This window comes from Neltuma alba, unplaced genomic scaffold, assembly GCF_004799145.2.
Source record: "Neltuma alba isolate B1F8T4 unplaced genomic scaffold, ASM479914v2 tig00011122_pilon, whole genome shotgun sequence".
In the NCBI taxonomy this organism is placed as follows: domain Eukaryota; kingdom Viridiplantae; phylum Streptophyta; class Magnoliopsida; order Fabales; family Fabaceae; genus Neltuma; species Neltuma alba.
In genome coordinates this window covers 531,467-543,826 of record NW_021635859.1, presented here as the reverse complement: position 1 = coordinate 543,826, position 12,360 = coordinate 531,467, and the positions used below count along the sequence as shown (strand labels likewise).

Genomic DNA, 12,360 nt, shown 5'->3' with positions numbered 1-12,360 from the left:
TTTATGAACAAATGGTAGTGATTAGACAGTACTGTACATAAGTTGTATGCAAGTTATTTTATAATTAAAAGGAAGTATTAGTTAACAGGAAAGATACGACAAAGCATACCAACCAACTACCCAGCTGAAGAAAAAATGCAAGTCTTACCGTGAGCATCCAAGTTGCATTCTCTACTTCACGGGGATTTGATTTCACGTACCGATGATTGAAAGTACAACCTGTGTGCATATCTACCTTGTGATCGTCCCTCAAATGAGCAACAAGGAATGGGATATCCCCAGCAACAGAGCATTCAGATCCAGCATAAGGGCAATATATGGTCTGAAATTGCAGACTGCCTCATGCTTGAGTTGCTGTAGTAAGGAAAGATTTCTGGGCATCCAAGGGAATAATACTTGCATGGTAACTCAAGTGATTCAGCACCTTCTCAAGTGCTAGACACCTAATATCTCCAAGTTCTTGTCTACAAGTTGGACATCGATGTGAACTCTTGTTTTGCATGTGGAACACAGTGTGTGCCCATTGTGGCACTGCAAAGAATCTCATTGTTAGTTGTTACTCTAATGTTGTAAACAAACCAACATATAAACATATAAAATACACATTTAGTAGTGTGAATCAATGAACCAATGTTCATAAGATTAACTAACTTATTTTCACCCAAAATGATGAAATAGAGAGACGATAACTGGGAGTAAAGAAAGATAAAGCTTCAGAGACAGGAAAGTTTCGGCCTAAAACTCAGACTCACTTTAGTAACTATTATTTCAGTTTTTTGGGCAAATATTACACTTGCACATAGAAAATAATCACAGACATACAAATTTAAAGATTAAAGTAAACTTGAATGCCATGAGTAATTTTTTGCCATTTATTGAATATTCAAAGAATAACTTCTCAGTTTGGCTAAAAACTTGTTTTGTTGAAGGCCAAAAAGAAAAGCAATCCTTACTTTACCTTCTCTTTTTTATTTTTCCCACTGAGTATCTGTTACCCAGTAAATACAGATAAATCAAAAATAGGTTTGAATGCCATGTTTCATCCCACCTATGACAAAGCGTTCACAAAAAGTACTGGCCAGTCCGATAACCTTAACACACTCAAATGACTAAATATTTCACTGCCATCATCTCACCATTAACACCAAAGATGCATGCTAAGGAGAACATGGAGAATGAAACAGTATTGACCCTTTTAAACGCAGCAATATTGATCACAGACACTTCCTTCTCATATCAAGAACATCTTCTAATGTTTGTAAGAGGGAGAGAAGACATTCTAAACGGACTTTTCTGCTGTTGTGGATCACTGACCTGTCCTTTCAAGTTTGATATAATCTCCAATCTGAGAATAAAAATTATTCCAATCTTTCTCCATAGTCTAGTAGAGAATACAGCAATATGAAACCCCTAATGTTGATCGACAGTCAGCCGATTGACTCAAAAATCAAAATACATGAATCAAGGCCATGAGTGAACTATATAGTGCTGTTATTATAATCCGTTCATACCAATACTTCGACCTGGGTGAATACTAATACCCAACATTCTCTATTTAATTCACTGGTCTAACTGAAACTTCGAGCTTTAAGACATCTGACCAACATGCAATCACTATGTGAAAAAGAAAAGGCTAATTTGCAACATAACGCTTAACCTTGCCCATATATCTGTTAGTCATGGAAATACAAAGGTTAAACTAATTGTACACATGTTAGATATCTCAACTTGGTGCCTTTCGTTGGAAGTTTTCTTACAATTCTACAGGAGTCATTGCTTAACTCATCCCTTCAACTTAACTCTCCCAGACATATAGTGCTCTACCCACAAGAACCAAGTCCAAACTAGGAAACCAAATCTAAGGAGCATCAAGGCCAAGAGATGCCACTAAACTTACCTGTGTCTGGATTTCAACAAACCTCTTCAACAAATCCACTCAATCCCACCTCAAAGCCATCAAATTCAACAAACAAGTACGGAAAATAAAGGAGGCAATGAAAAGGAAACAAGCCCCTCACCCGATAAACAATTATACAAGTAAGTTGATGAAAGAGATACAATTGAAATAGAAATCGTTGAAGGAACTAGCCTGATGAATTGGTGGGTACATTGAATTGGTACAGACAGGGCACTCCAACAATTCGTGGACACTGGTTGCGGGAGCAATGGCCGTAGGACCCATAATATGTTGTTATTGGTGCCTCCATTGCGAGGCTTGGTTGAAGAAACTCAGAATGAAGATGGGGTGTGGGATGCAGACTATGGTGTTGGATCTCATCCTCATCCATGCCATCTGAGGACGAAACACACTCGATGCTGTCCAAGTCCATCACTCACCGAAAATCCCCTCGAAGCGAAGCAAGATAAAAAAGAAAGAAACACCCAGTAATCAAAATAAAAAATTTCCCCAAAATTTATCTGGGCATTTCCTTCTCAATATCTTCTTCCCTCAATTCTCTTCGTTCTCTCCTTTTTCCTTTGCTTTTCCAGGAAATTTACAAGGGAGAAGAAGAAAATAGGAGAAGGAAGATGGGGATTTTCATGGATCGATGAAGCGGATGAAGTTGAACGCGTGGATTCCGACAGGGCAAACTACTTTCTTTCGGAAGAACAGGTTCCTTTCTTGGCTGGCTCTCTCCCACCCTCCCTCTCTCCCCCCAAACGAAGAGAGAAGAATGGTAACCGTTAAATTTCAAGAAATTAACGAGCAGTTGGATCAATCCAACGGTGGATAAATTTCACTTATACTTTTCCTTTTTTATTGATGTGGAATTTTATTTAAAATCTGATAGAGCAAAACAATACAGTACGATGTTATAAATAATGACGAATGACCCCCGGCGCCCGCCTGCCTATATTAACAACTAGATTCTTCACGTGTCCATGTCTTTTTTTCCCCAAAATTTATTTTTGAAACCAAAAAATATGTACTCATGCATGAAATAATTACCTCTTATTTTTAATATAATAACTAATTGATTAATTTAAATAAATTAAAAAAACTAGTTAAATTAGTTATTTATAATAAATATGTATTGTTTTTTAAAAATATCCTTACTAATGAGGTGTATTGACTAGAATTATTATTATAAGGATTATCTTGAAAAAAATCAATAAATATGAGAGATAAAGTGGATCGAAGTCTTATATTTAGAATCAAAACAAAAAAAAATAAGTTCTTATATTAAAGACCAGAATAGTACTAAATTAATATTTATTTAATTAAATTGAATAAATTAAGTAAATCAAATTGATTAATTAATTACAATTAATATGGCATGATTTTTTAAATTTTTTTATAACGTTAGATATATGTTAATTTATAAGTTAGTTAAAGTAGTTTAAGGAAAAAGGATAAATACTAAAAATAAAATTAACTTAGATATTATGTTTAACATCAAACTCAAATTTCTAATTAGCTTTTACACAAAAAAATTGGGGGTGAAAACTTACCATGGAGTTGGTGACAAAAAGAATTTGGGCCATTTTATAAAATTTAAATAATACTGATTGTTATTTTCAATTATTAAATTCTAATAATGTGTATCCGAAATAATTCAAAATGTAAAACAATATCAAATTTATAATTATCAGCTTATCAAATAAATAATATTTAAGTGTAAAAATTAGAAGTAAGATAATAAGAATACAACCTCAACACTCCGTTGGCGTTGGACAACCCCATCAAATCCAAATCCGGACGCGTTAAATTATAATTGAGATTTTCTCTATTTAAATTATTTTATAAAAAGGAAAAAATTACAAATAAAAACCTCTTAATATGTAAAATTATGATTTGGAACTCTAAATTTGAAAATAGTAAAGAAGGACCCGGTCTTACTTTTATAAATATGAAATGTGGGTGAAATGTCTGAAATGCCCCTAAGCCAATTGTGATTTGTACTGATTGATTCTAGTGAATTTGTCATTTCTCACAGTTAACTCGTCATTTGACATACTTTCAGTCAAGTTGTGATTTGGTCTACTGAAATTGTCATTCACTAAAGTAAACTTATCATTTTTCATAGTCAATTTTTCATTTGGCTCAGGGGCATTTTAGACATTAAACCACTTGTCATCTGGAACCAGATTTTTATTTGCTATTTTCCAAATTGAAGGTCTCAAATCGCAGTTTTACATATTAAGGGGTTTTTATTTGTAATTTTTCCAAAAAATAAATAAAGCTTTGACAAAAACGAATATATTATCTTTATTCCCCCAAAAAAAAAAAGATGACGTAACGAATAAAAATAATATTTTCTTTTGGCCCATAGAAAAATGATTTCCTATAGCTAAATTATCGGCGCATAAAGTAAAACAAACGTTGAGATCATAGAAGAAGGAATTTTTTTTGTGTGGCAAAAACTTATGTTTCTATAAAGCACAAGAAATAATGGAAGGCACCTTAATATGGATAGCGAGACGTCAAGTCCTAGTCACGTAGATGTAAAGATGTAATCACAGGACTAGACATTTGAAGCTCCAAACTGTGAAAAATAAATAAAAAATAAATAAATAAAAGAATAATAATAAAAAATTCGACATTTAAAAATGAAAACGAAATGTATTTTTTCCTCTTTAGTTCATATTTTAATTTCATCATTGTTGTGTTGTCTCACCCACTTTTTGATGATTCACTGGGAATGGTGGATGCAAATGCCTTTTGGTACAATTTGTGAAAGGCATATTGGCCCTACCAATCACTTTCTTTGCTCCTAAACGTGGCTTCTTATAGTATTCCATTATTACTCCCATTTCATTATAGATCAATATCCCTATATTAATTAAAAAAATCATTAAGGGGTGGCCATCATGATTATTCACGGCAAGAGATTTTTCCTTTTTTTTTTTTTTTGAGCTGAACATGGTGAGAGATTTTTCATTTTGTGAGTTTTTGCAATAATGTTAGGAAGAAGAATGTCTTTCAACTCCATAAGTATGTTCCCTGTTGCGCTCCTCCTATTTTTAAAGGCAGAAGTTAGATAACTTATTATGAAAATTAAAAAATAATAATTAAGTTAATTATTTATAATAAATATGTATTAATTTTTCAAAGTATCCTTTTAATTTTTTGTATCAAGAACTACATTGATGGATAAAATCCCTTTTGCTACGTATAACAAATAAAATTTTAAAAAAAATATAAATTAAGAGATCAAGTCAATTGGGATCTTACTAAAGTACATTTCTCAACTTTTTATTCTTTTTATTTAAAAACGAAAAAGTACTAATCTTTGGCTGGTGCCAATGTCACCATTTAAATCAAGCCATTTTACTTTTGGGCCATCAGAACAAGCGTATCATTTTCAGGACGCATTGAGGATCTGCCGGGAGCTGAGCTCAGGCTTGGGAGACGCCCCCTTGTATAACTTTTCCTTCGTAATTTATTTTTTTAAAATTAATGAATTAAGTTAACTGAAAATAAAATATCAAAGCTGACAACTTGATGGCACACTAGTGATGTTATAGAATACTATTTCCAGTTGACCCACCACATTTTATTTTCATGATATTCCCAGGACGGCATTTAGGAATGTCTGAAGGTTTCAAAAGCATCTTCGCATTAATAATCATATCACCTAAAAATATAAATAAATGAAGAAAGGAAGCATCTATGAAAGCATTATATGAAGCTCTTCACTAACTCATGGTGGCCACTAACACGTATAATTATCATCATCATCGTCATCATCCAGACCCGTTATCTTTAAATTTAAATAGATATCTACATCTTCATATCAATCTCAGTATTCTTACTTTTTTATGAACCAGATTGATGTTAAGTAACTGCTAGCTGGTTACTAAGACTGATGAGAAGAACACACAATAAGGATCCTCCGAGCAATGCTCCTACGATATACATTTTTTGGTTACCAAAATCGGCTTGGACATTTGGATTGAGCATGTTTGTATAAATTATCCAATAAATGAGCCAGCTTGTTATGTACAAAGGAAACTACAATCTATATATGTGTGTATATATCAGCACGAAGTTACATGTTGGCAACAACAGAATGAAGTTCTGTGTCTGCTTCATGGTCCCTGTCTGAAACTTCCGTAGACTACACACAGAAACAAGAAATGATTAAGATTTCAAAACGTTGGGGGAAGTGATAAGAAAGGATGAAATTAGATGGTGCCAAAAGACGCATACCTCAGTATTACTTCTGTGTTCTTCAAGATAACGACCCAGTGCACCCTTGCCATAAAGGATTTTAGCTCCACGGCCACGCCCCTGATGTTCAACGGCTTCTTCATCAACAACAACAGCGTCTATAATGTCATCACCCGTTCTGACATCAGGAATCTGCATGGAAATTACAGCCAAATGAAATGGCCTATGTAATTGTATTAATATGCAATCGTCAAATTCCCCAGTGAGAGGTAATGATCATCATCCCAAACTCTGGCAATAACAACAATACACAATATTACTTTCGGTCCTAAATATAAGATCTAGTTTTCTTATTTAGGACCGGAGGTAGCGTATATAAAGAGAGAAATGATCCAGGGCTAGCTTAAGTAATAGGTGCTCAGGGTGGAGTTTAGGTGTGTGTAGAGGTCTAGGATTCAAATCCTTCTGATGTGACCCAAAATAGAGAGAGGTCAATATAGCATGACTACTGCAGATGAGACCTGCCTAGTTTGAGTAATAAGTGCAAAATCGCAAAACTGTAACATGTGCTGTCCTTCACGAGTTGGCTACAGAAAGAAACTGAACCTTAACTACTATGTAATGCTATTAAGGGTAACTCAATGAAGATCCTATATTATAAAGGCCACTGTCTTATACCACATAAAAACAATTAACATATTCTTATTATTTTTACTTAACATACATATATGGCTTGCAAATGATTTTGGTCTCATGGTACACTCCAGAAATCTTTAACATAAAAATAGGGAAGCCATACCTAGGGGGCATTTCTTTTAGGTCCCAAGCACTCCCCTGTCCTCTAGATTACATTATAATTACAAATTATATGAATAATATAAAACAATGGAATGTATATAGGAGCATATGTCAAGGTGCTACTATTTAAACCATGTTTTACACAAGTTGCCTAGAGCCATTGAGATTCATCATGTCTTTAATGCTATCAATCCGCGCTAAATTCACTAGCAGGACTTCCCTTCCTGTCAAAACCCCCATTACATTACTCATCTAAATAAGGAATGGCATACCTCATACATGGCATCCACCAATACATTCTCTAATATGGACCGTAAGCCCCGGGCACCAGTATTCTTAGATATTGCTTTTCTGGCAATCGATCTTAGGGCATTTTCTGTGAAATGCAGCTTCACCTGAGAAAAAAGTACAGTTTAATTGGTTGTTTGTCAGAACAATCGTTATTCAAAATATTTTAACCTAAATGGCAATCAATTCCCCATCTCCATCAATACACAGGTTTGTTCATGAACCAAAAATCTAGAGAGACTACATACTGTTGTGCAACATCCATGGATATAACAGGAGTCACGAGAAAACTTACTCCATTCATTTCGAACATTTTCTTGTATTGCTTCCCTAGAGCATTCTTTGGCTCGGTAAGAACCTATATAGCACATTGAGAATTGCAATAAAAATTGGACAAAAAAAAAGAACAAAGATTATACCATAATATCCCAAGTCCGCTATGAGCTGAATTGTAAATATTGCCAAATGAAAAGGAAAAAAACTTGCAAAAACATTTCCCACAAGTTAAACAGCCACTGGAGTATAGCCTACCTGAATGAGTTGACTTTCAGTTAAAGCTGACAAACTGACTAGGATAGGAAACCGCCCAACAAATTCAGGTATTAAACCATATGCGATAAGATCACTACTTTCAACCTGCCAAACGTAATGTAAATTTCCAACTTGTTAAAGCTAGTTGGTCAGTAAATAAAAGTAGTCCAGTACTCGGTCAAAAAAGCAACAGGACCAACGGCATGTGCTCACAGTTTCCAATAATGATGATGCAACAGCAGCATCTGTGACACCTCCTGTCCTCATGTTTGCACGTACAGGTGCCCCAAATCCAATAGAAGAATCCTGGCGCCTATAAGCGAATGAAATGAGTTCCAAGTTACAGAGAGGTGAATAATCCATATTAAAATCAATGCAAGTACAAAAGTAAAAATTGTGGAACCTTTCAGAGACTGTTTTCTCTAAGTCAACAAAGGCCCCTCCAACAATAAAAAGTATATCCTTTGTATCAATCTGCAAAGAAACACATATGGAAGAACAGTCATGAATGGATTTGAAATAAAAGAACTCTGTGGACGATATGCAACATGCCATGACTTCAGAGTAACAACAAAACCTTATGTCCACGTACCAATATATTGTCACCTCTAGGATGTTTTCGAGCTCCTTTCTCAGGAACATTGACAACCTTGATGGAAAAAAAGTGCCATAAATAAATAGAGAATGAATCACAAAAGCAGTTGTTGTGGATAATTGTAAAACAAGTTCACTTGATTTGAATGTTGTATCACTGAAATGAACTTACTGTTCCCTCAAGCATCTTTAATAATGCTTGCTGAACACCTTCCCCTGAGACATCTCTACTGATGTTAAGGCTTTCAGCCTGAAAGGTAAACAGCAGAAGATGCGGGATACAGTGAGGGGGGAAATGTTAAATTTTAATGAACAAACACAAACAATAATGGGGAAAAAAGGACATTCTAGGGGAACCTTTTTGGTAATTTTGTCAACTTCATCAATGTAAACAATGCCTTGTTGTGCAGCCGCCACATTGTAATCTGCAACCTGAAATTACGCGATGCACCATTAAATCTATTCATAAAATGCACATACAGTTACATAGCAGAGTTCAAATGAGATAAATAGGCTAGTTGCCAGCTTTTCTAACTAGAGGTAGAAATAAAAGGTGTGAATTATGACACAACATAAAAAGTGTGAACTATATCATCGAATGACGGATATTTAACTTAAACCTCAGACCATTCCATTGCCAATAAACCACAGGATGATAAAGTCTAATCAGGCCAACTTATTGAAAGCCAAACTTCATCTCACCCTAATAAATAATAATCATCAAGAGAATTTAAGAAAACAACAATGCTAAGAAGATATAAATGACAAAGGACAAAAGCAGATTACATGGACTAATAAATAGGCGTAATAGGCTTATACTGCTTTATTTGAACAATGCAAGTGGACTGGCAATTAGAAATTCTTGTGTAGAGAATTAGACTTTGCATCCTTTTGATGTTCACAAATCAACTAATTTAACAACTCAAACTTCCTTTTCAGCCTCCCACCATAATAATCCAGCATGGATACAGACATCATAGAAGACTAACCCTCTTTCCCACTACTTTGGCAAAGAGGTTTTGATTAGTAGACTGCAAAGAAAGACCTCTCTTACCTTCTGATGTCTGAAGCAACATTCAACTGTACCATGTTTATATTCCGGATATAGATAATATAGAAAACCCTTCTACCAAAATAAACAGATAAAATAAAATAAAATAAAATAAACTTCTGACGCAGTATTATTTGACCAACACAGACACCAACCTAACATACTAAGAGTGGATGAAATATGCTTCTAAAAACTAATTTTAAATTATATATTACATGTTCAATTCACATATCAAATATCATCCAAGAAGGTCGGAAAAGAATTATTGACCTAGTCCCAGCCATTGAAAGAAAGCACAATGAATATAATGTATAATTAACATAAATATCAGAGTATTTACCATAAGAAGCTTGTATAATATTGACTCCACATCTTCCCCAACATATCCTGCCTGCAAAAATATGCTATCAACATTATAAAAATATTATCACAACAAATTTTACTTAAGGAAAATGCTTAGGTCAAGTTACTTATATCCATTATGTCAAGTTCTCCAACCACATATGGCCATGTGTTTTTGTTTTTTCCCATGTGGGTTTATAATTAAATGATATTAAATGCAAATATTTCAAAAATAGAACACATGATTGTGTGATTAGAGAACTTGACATAATGGATATAAGGAACTTGACCTATGTATGGTCCTTTATTTCATTGTCAATTAGACAAAACAATATTAACACTGATGGATAATACAAAAGAATCTTGGAATAAATACGAATATTCAAATCACAGGAGAAAACTAAATGTACATATATGTACACGCAAGAAAACAAGCATTAGCCAAATATACAGCTCCTAATTTGTCTGTGTTCATAATGCATATTAATTGTCCACAATTTTTGTGAACACATATAGTACACTGTTTATAATGTTTAGAGACCAAAGTGAATTACTTCATTGTATTTACTTTACTTAACTTGCCTGAGTGAGTGTAGTTGCATCTGCAATAACGAAGGGAACATTTACAAACCGTGCTAGGGTTTTGGCGAGTAATGTCTTTCCTGTCCTTGAAATGGCATCAAAGAAAAATTAGTTAGACTAGTAACCAAAAGTAACAATACGGTAAAATTACTCAGTGAGTATGATTCAAGGATAGAATCAAGATCGAATCAACATGCTATGACAAGGTGAAGGACTATAAAGCAGAGTTACGAACCTTAAAGGCAATTCTATTTAAGAGAAAAGTAAAAACTAATTCACCTGATCCTGTTGGCCCCATCAAAAGAATATTGCTCTTCTCAATTTCAACTCTATCTTCATCAACAGTATCGGCTTTGTCATTATGTGAATCTCCTGCAGGCCTAACGTTCCAAATAGTAAGAACAAGTCAAAAGTAACATCACTATTTTAGCGAGTCTTGGGATGCAATAACTATCTGTGATCAACAAAAGGGTGATAGTAACAGACATAATTGGCTTACACTTGTACCAAGCTCACAAGCAGAGAAGAGACAAGGAAAGAAATTGCAGTGTGCTCAAGTAGTATACTAACCACTTGTGCGAAGATTCATGAAATATTCTCTTATAGTGGTTGTAAACTGCCACAGAAAGCACCTGCATTTGAGATACATAGTTACGGTAACCTGATACCCCAAAAAAAAAAAAAAGTGTACGTCTTCCCTTTTGTAAAAGCATTGTAGGCGAAGAAGCGAAGCAGTCCCAAGCAAAATTATTGAATCATATATTTTCTTGGGTATAGTTACCGCATTATATTTAATCAAGCAGACAAAACATGTAGCATACACAGGTCATCCTTAGTAGATAACCAGGTAATCATGTGTAAGCTCACCAACTTCGCCTTGAACACCAATAAACAGAGAAGAACAATAACGCATTACAACTAGCATTCTCCTTTAAGCATATAGGCAAGGACTTTACAGCTAATAACCAATTAAGTAATACAACTGAGTACTACGACAAACATAATGAGAAAAGAGTCACCTTCTTGGCTTTCTCCTGTCCAATTACAAATTTGTCGAGTCCCTTACAAATCTCCTTTGGCGTTGGAAGATTATGCCCCAAATTGGATCCACCCCAGTCCTCATCCTTTGAATTCGACCCAGAATCACCTCCTGAACCAGGACTAGGACCGCCGCCGCCGCCGCCGCGGACAACATTAAAAGTCGTATTTCCCGGCCGAACAACAATTCCGCCACCCGACCACACCTCGGGCGGGTCCCCGTATGAACAAGTAACAAAGTTGGACTCACTGCCCATTTTGTCACCTAAGTTTTTATTACAATTCTGAGCTTTTCCCCTACCCTCCATAAACTGGGTGCCCTTTTCGATGAAGTCGCCGCGCAACGAGACGGGCTTGAAGGAAGTGAAGTGATAGGGAGTATTCATGAAGCGCTCATCCCACTTTGTGCGACGCGTACAATGAGAACTGGGCATGCGACCAGCATGCATATAATTGTACACAAAATATCTGAACTGAACGAGAGTGAGAGAGGCCGTCTCCTTGTAAGGCTTCGATCGAAGCACGGCAGCCATGTGACCCGGTCGAAGAGTTTCACGCAAAGTTGAATGATACTACACTGAAAAAGTAAATTTTGGGAATATATTGTAATAGGATAGAGCGCGAACTGGGTGGGTTTGCTTAAATTCAGCTAATCGTATGGGTGAAACTTGAAAAAGAGATATGTTACAGCTGAAGATAGGAAAGAAGATGAAGATGGTGGAAGCATGGACAAGTTGGAAGATCAAGAATATGTGAATTCAGAAAACAGAGAGGCCTCGAGAATATCTAACGTTGTTAGACGGAGTACGAATTGGAGGCAGAAAAAAAACATCGGGAAGAGTAGAATTCCCCCTTTCTGTGTTATGGTTCGGAGGTGATGCTATTTTTTTTTATCAGCAGTACAAAATCATGTAAAACGAGGCATTCTTTTTTCAGTTCTAGATACAAAACTCATTTTATAATATAAATTTATATTATAAAATATGTTTACTTTATTTTGTTACCTATTTATATTCTCTCT

General features: G+C 35.0%; 1 protein-coding gene and 1 pseudogene across 2 annotated transcripts; both read right to left on the bottom strand.

The window, feature by feature from the left end:
• Positions 1-109: 109 nt before the first annotated feature.
• LOC114761465 (E3 ubiquitin-protein ligase SINAT3-like) lies at positions 110-2,654 on the bottom strand (annotated as a pseudogene).
• A 3,216-nt stretch (positions 2,655-5,870) lies between these two features.
• On the bottom strand, positions 5,871-12,180 carry LOC114761498 (CLP protease regulatory subunit CLPX1, mitochondrial). Of its 2 annotated transcripts, none has more exons than XM_028950882.1 (15): positions 11,321-12,180; positions 10,872-10,933; positions 10,581-10,681; positions 10,302-10,381; positions 9,718-9,768; positions 8,684-8,758; positions 8,499-8,576; positions 8,310-8,381; positions 8,136-8,206; positions 7,946-8,045; positions 7,733-7,837; positions 7,497-7,559; positions 7,186-7,308; positions 6,155-6,307; positions 5,871-6,062 (listed from the first exon to the last, which is right to left on the bottom strand). In XM_028950882.1, the coding sequence occupies exons 1-15, from the start codon at positions 11,870-11,872 to the stop codon at positions 5,994-5,996; spliced, it is 1,755 nt and encodes a 584-aa protein (XP_028806715.1). In that variant the 5' UTR covers positions 11,873-12,180; the 3' UTR covers positions 5,871-5,993. The 2 variants fall into 2 exon arrangements, with proteins under 2 accessions (XP_028806715.1, XP_028806716.1); XM_028950883.1 differs by having other exon boundaries at positions 8,325-8,381; positions 11,321-11,872.
• Positions 12,181-12,360: the final 180 nt, after the last annotated feature.

What these genes read in the sequence shown, in the direction of transcription:
- LOC114761498 (XM_028950882.1), bottom strand. Translation starts at nt 11,872, where the DNA reads ATGGCTGCCGTGCTTCGATCGAAGCCTTACAAGGAGACGGCCTCTCTC. An exon ending in ATGCAACTACACTCACTCAG is followed by an intron (nt 9,769 to 10,301) that starts GCAAGTTAAGTA and finishes ATATTTTTGCAG; the next exon opens with GCAGGATATGTTGGGGAAGA. An exon ending in TAAAGATGCTTGAGGGAACA is followed by an intron (nt 8,382 to 8,498) that starts GTAAGTTCATTT and finishes TTTTCCATCAAG; the next exon opens with GTTGTCAATGTTCCTGAGAA.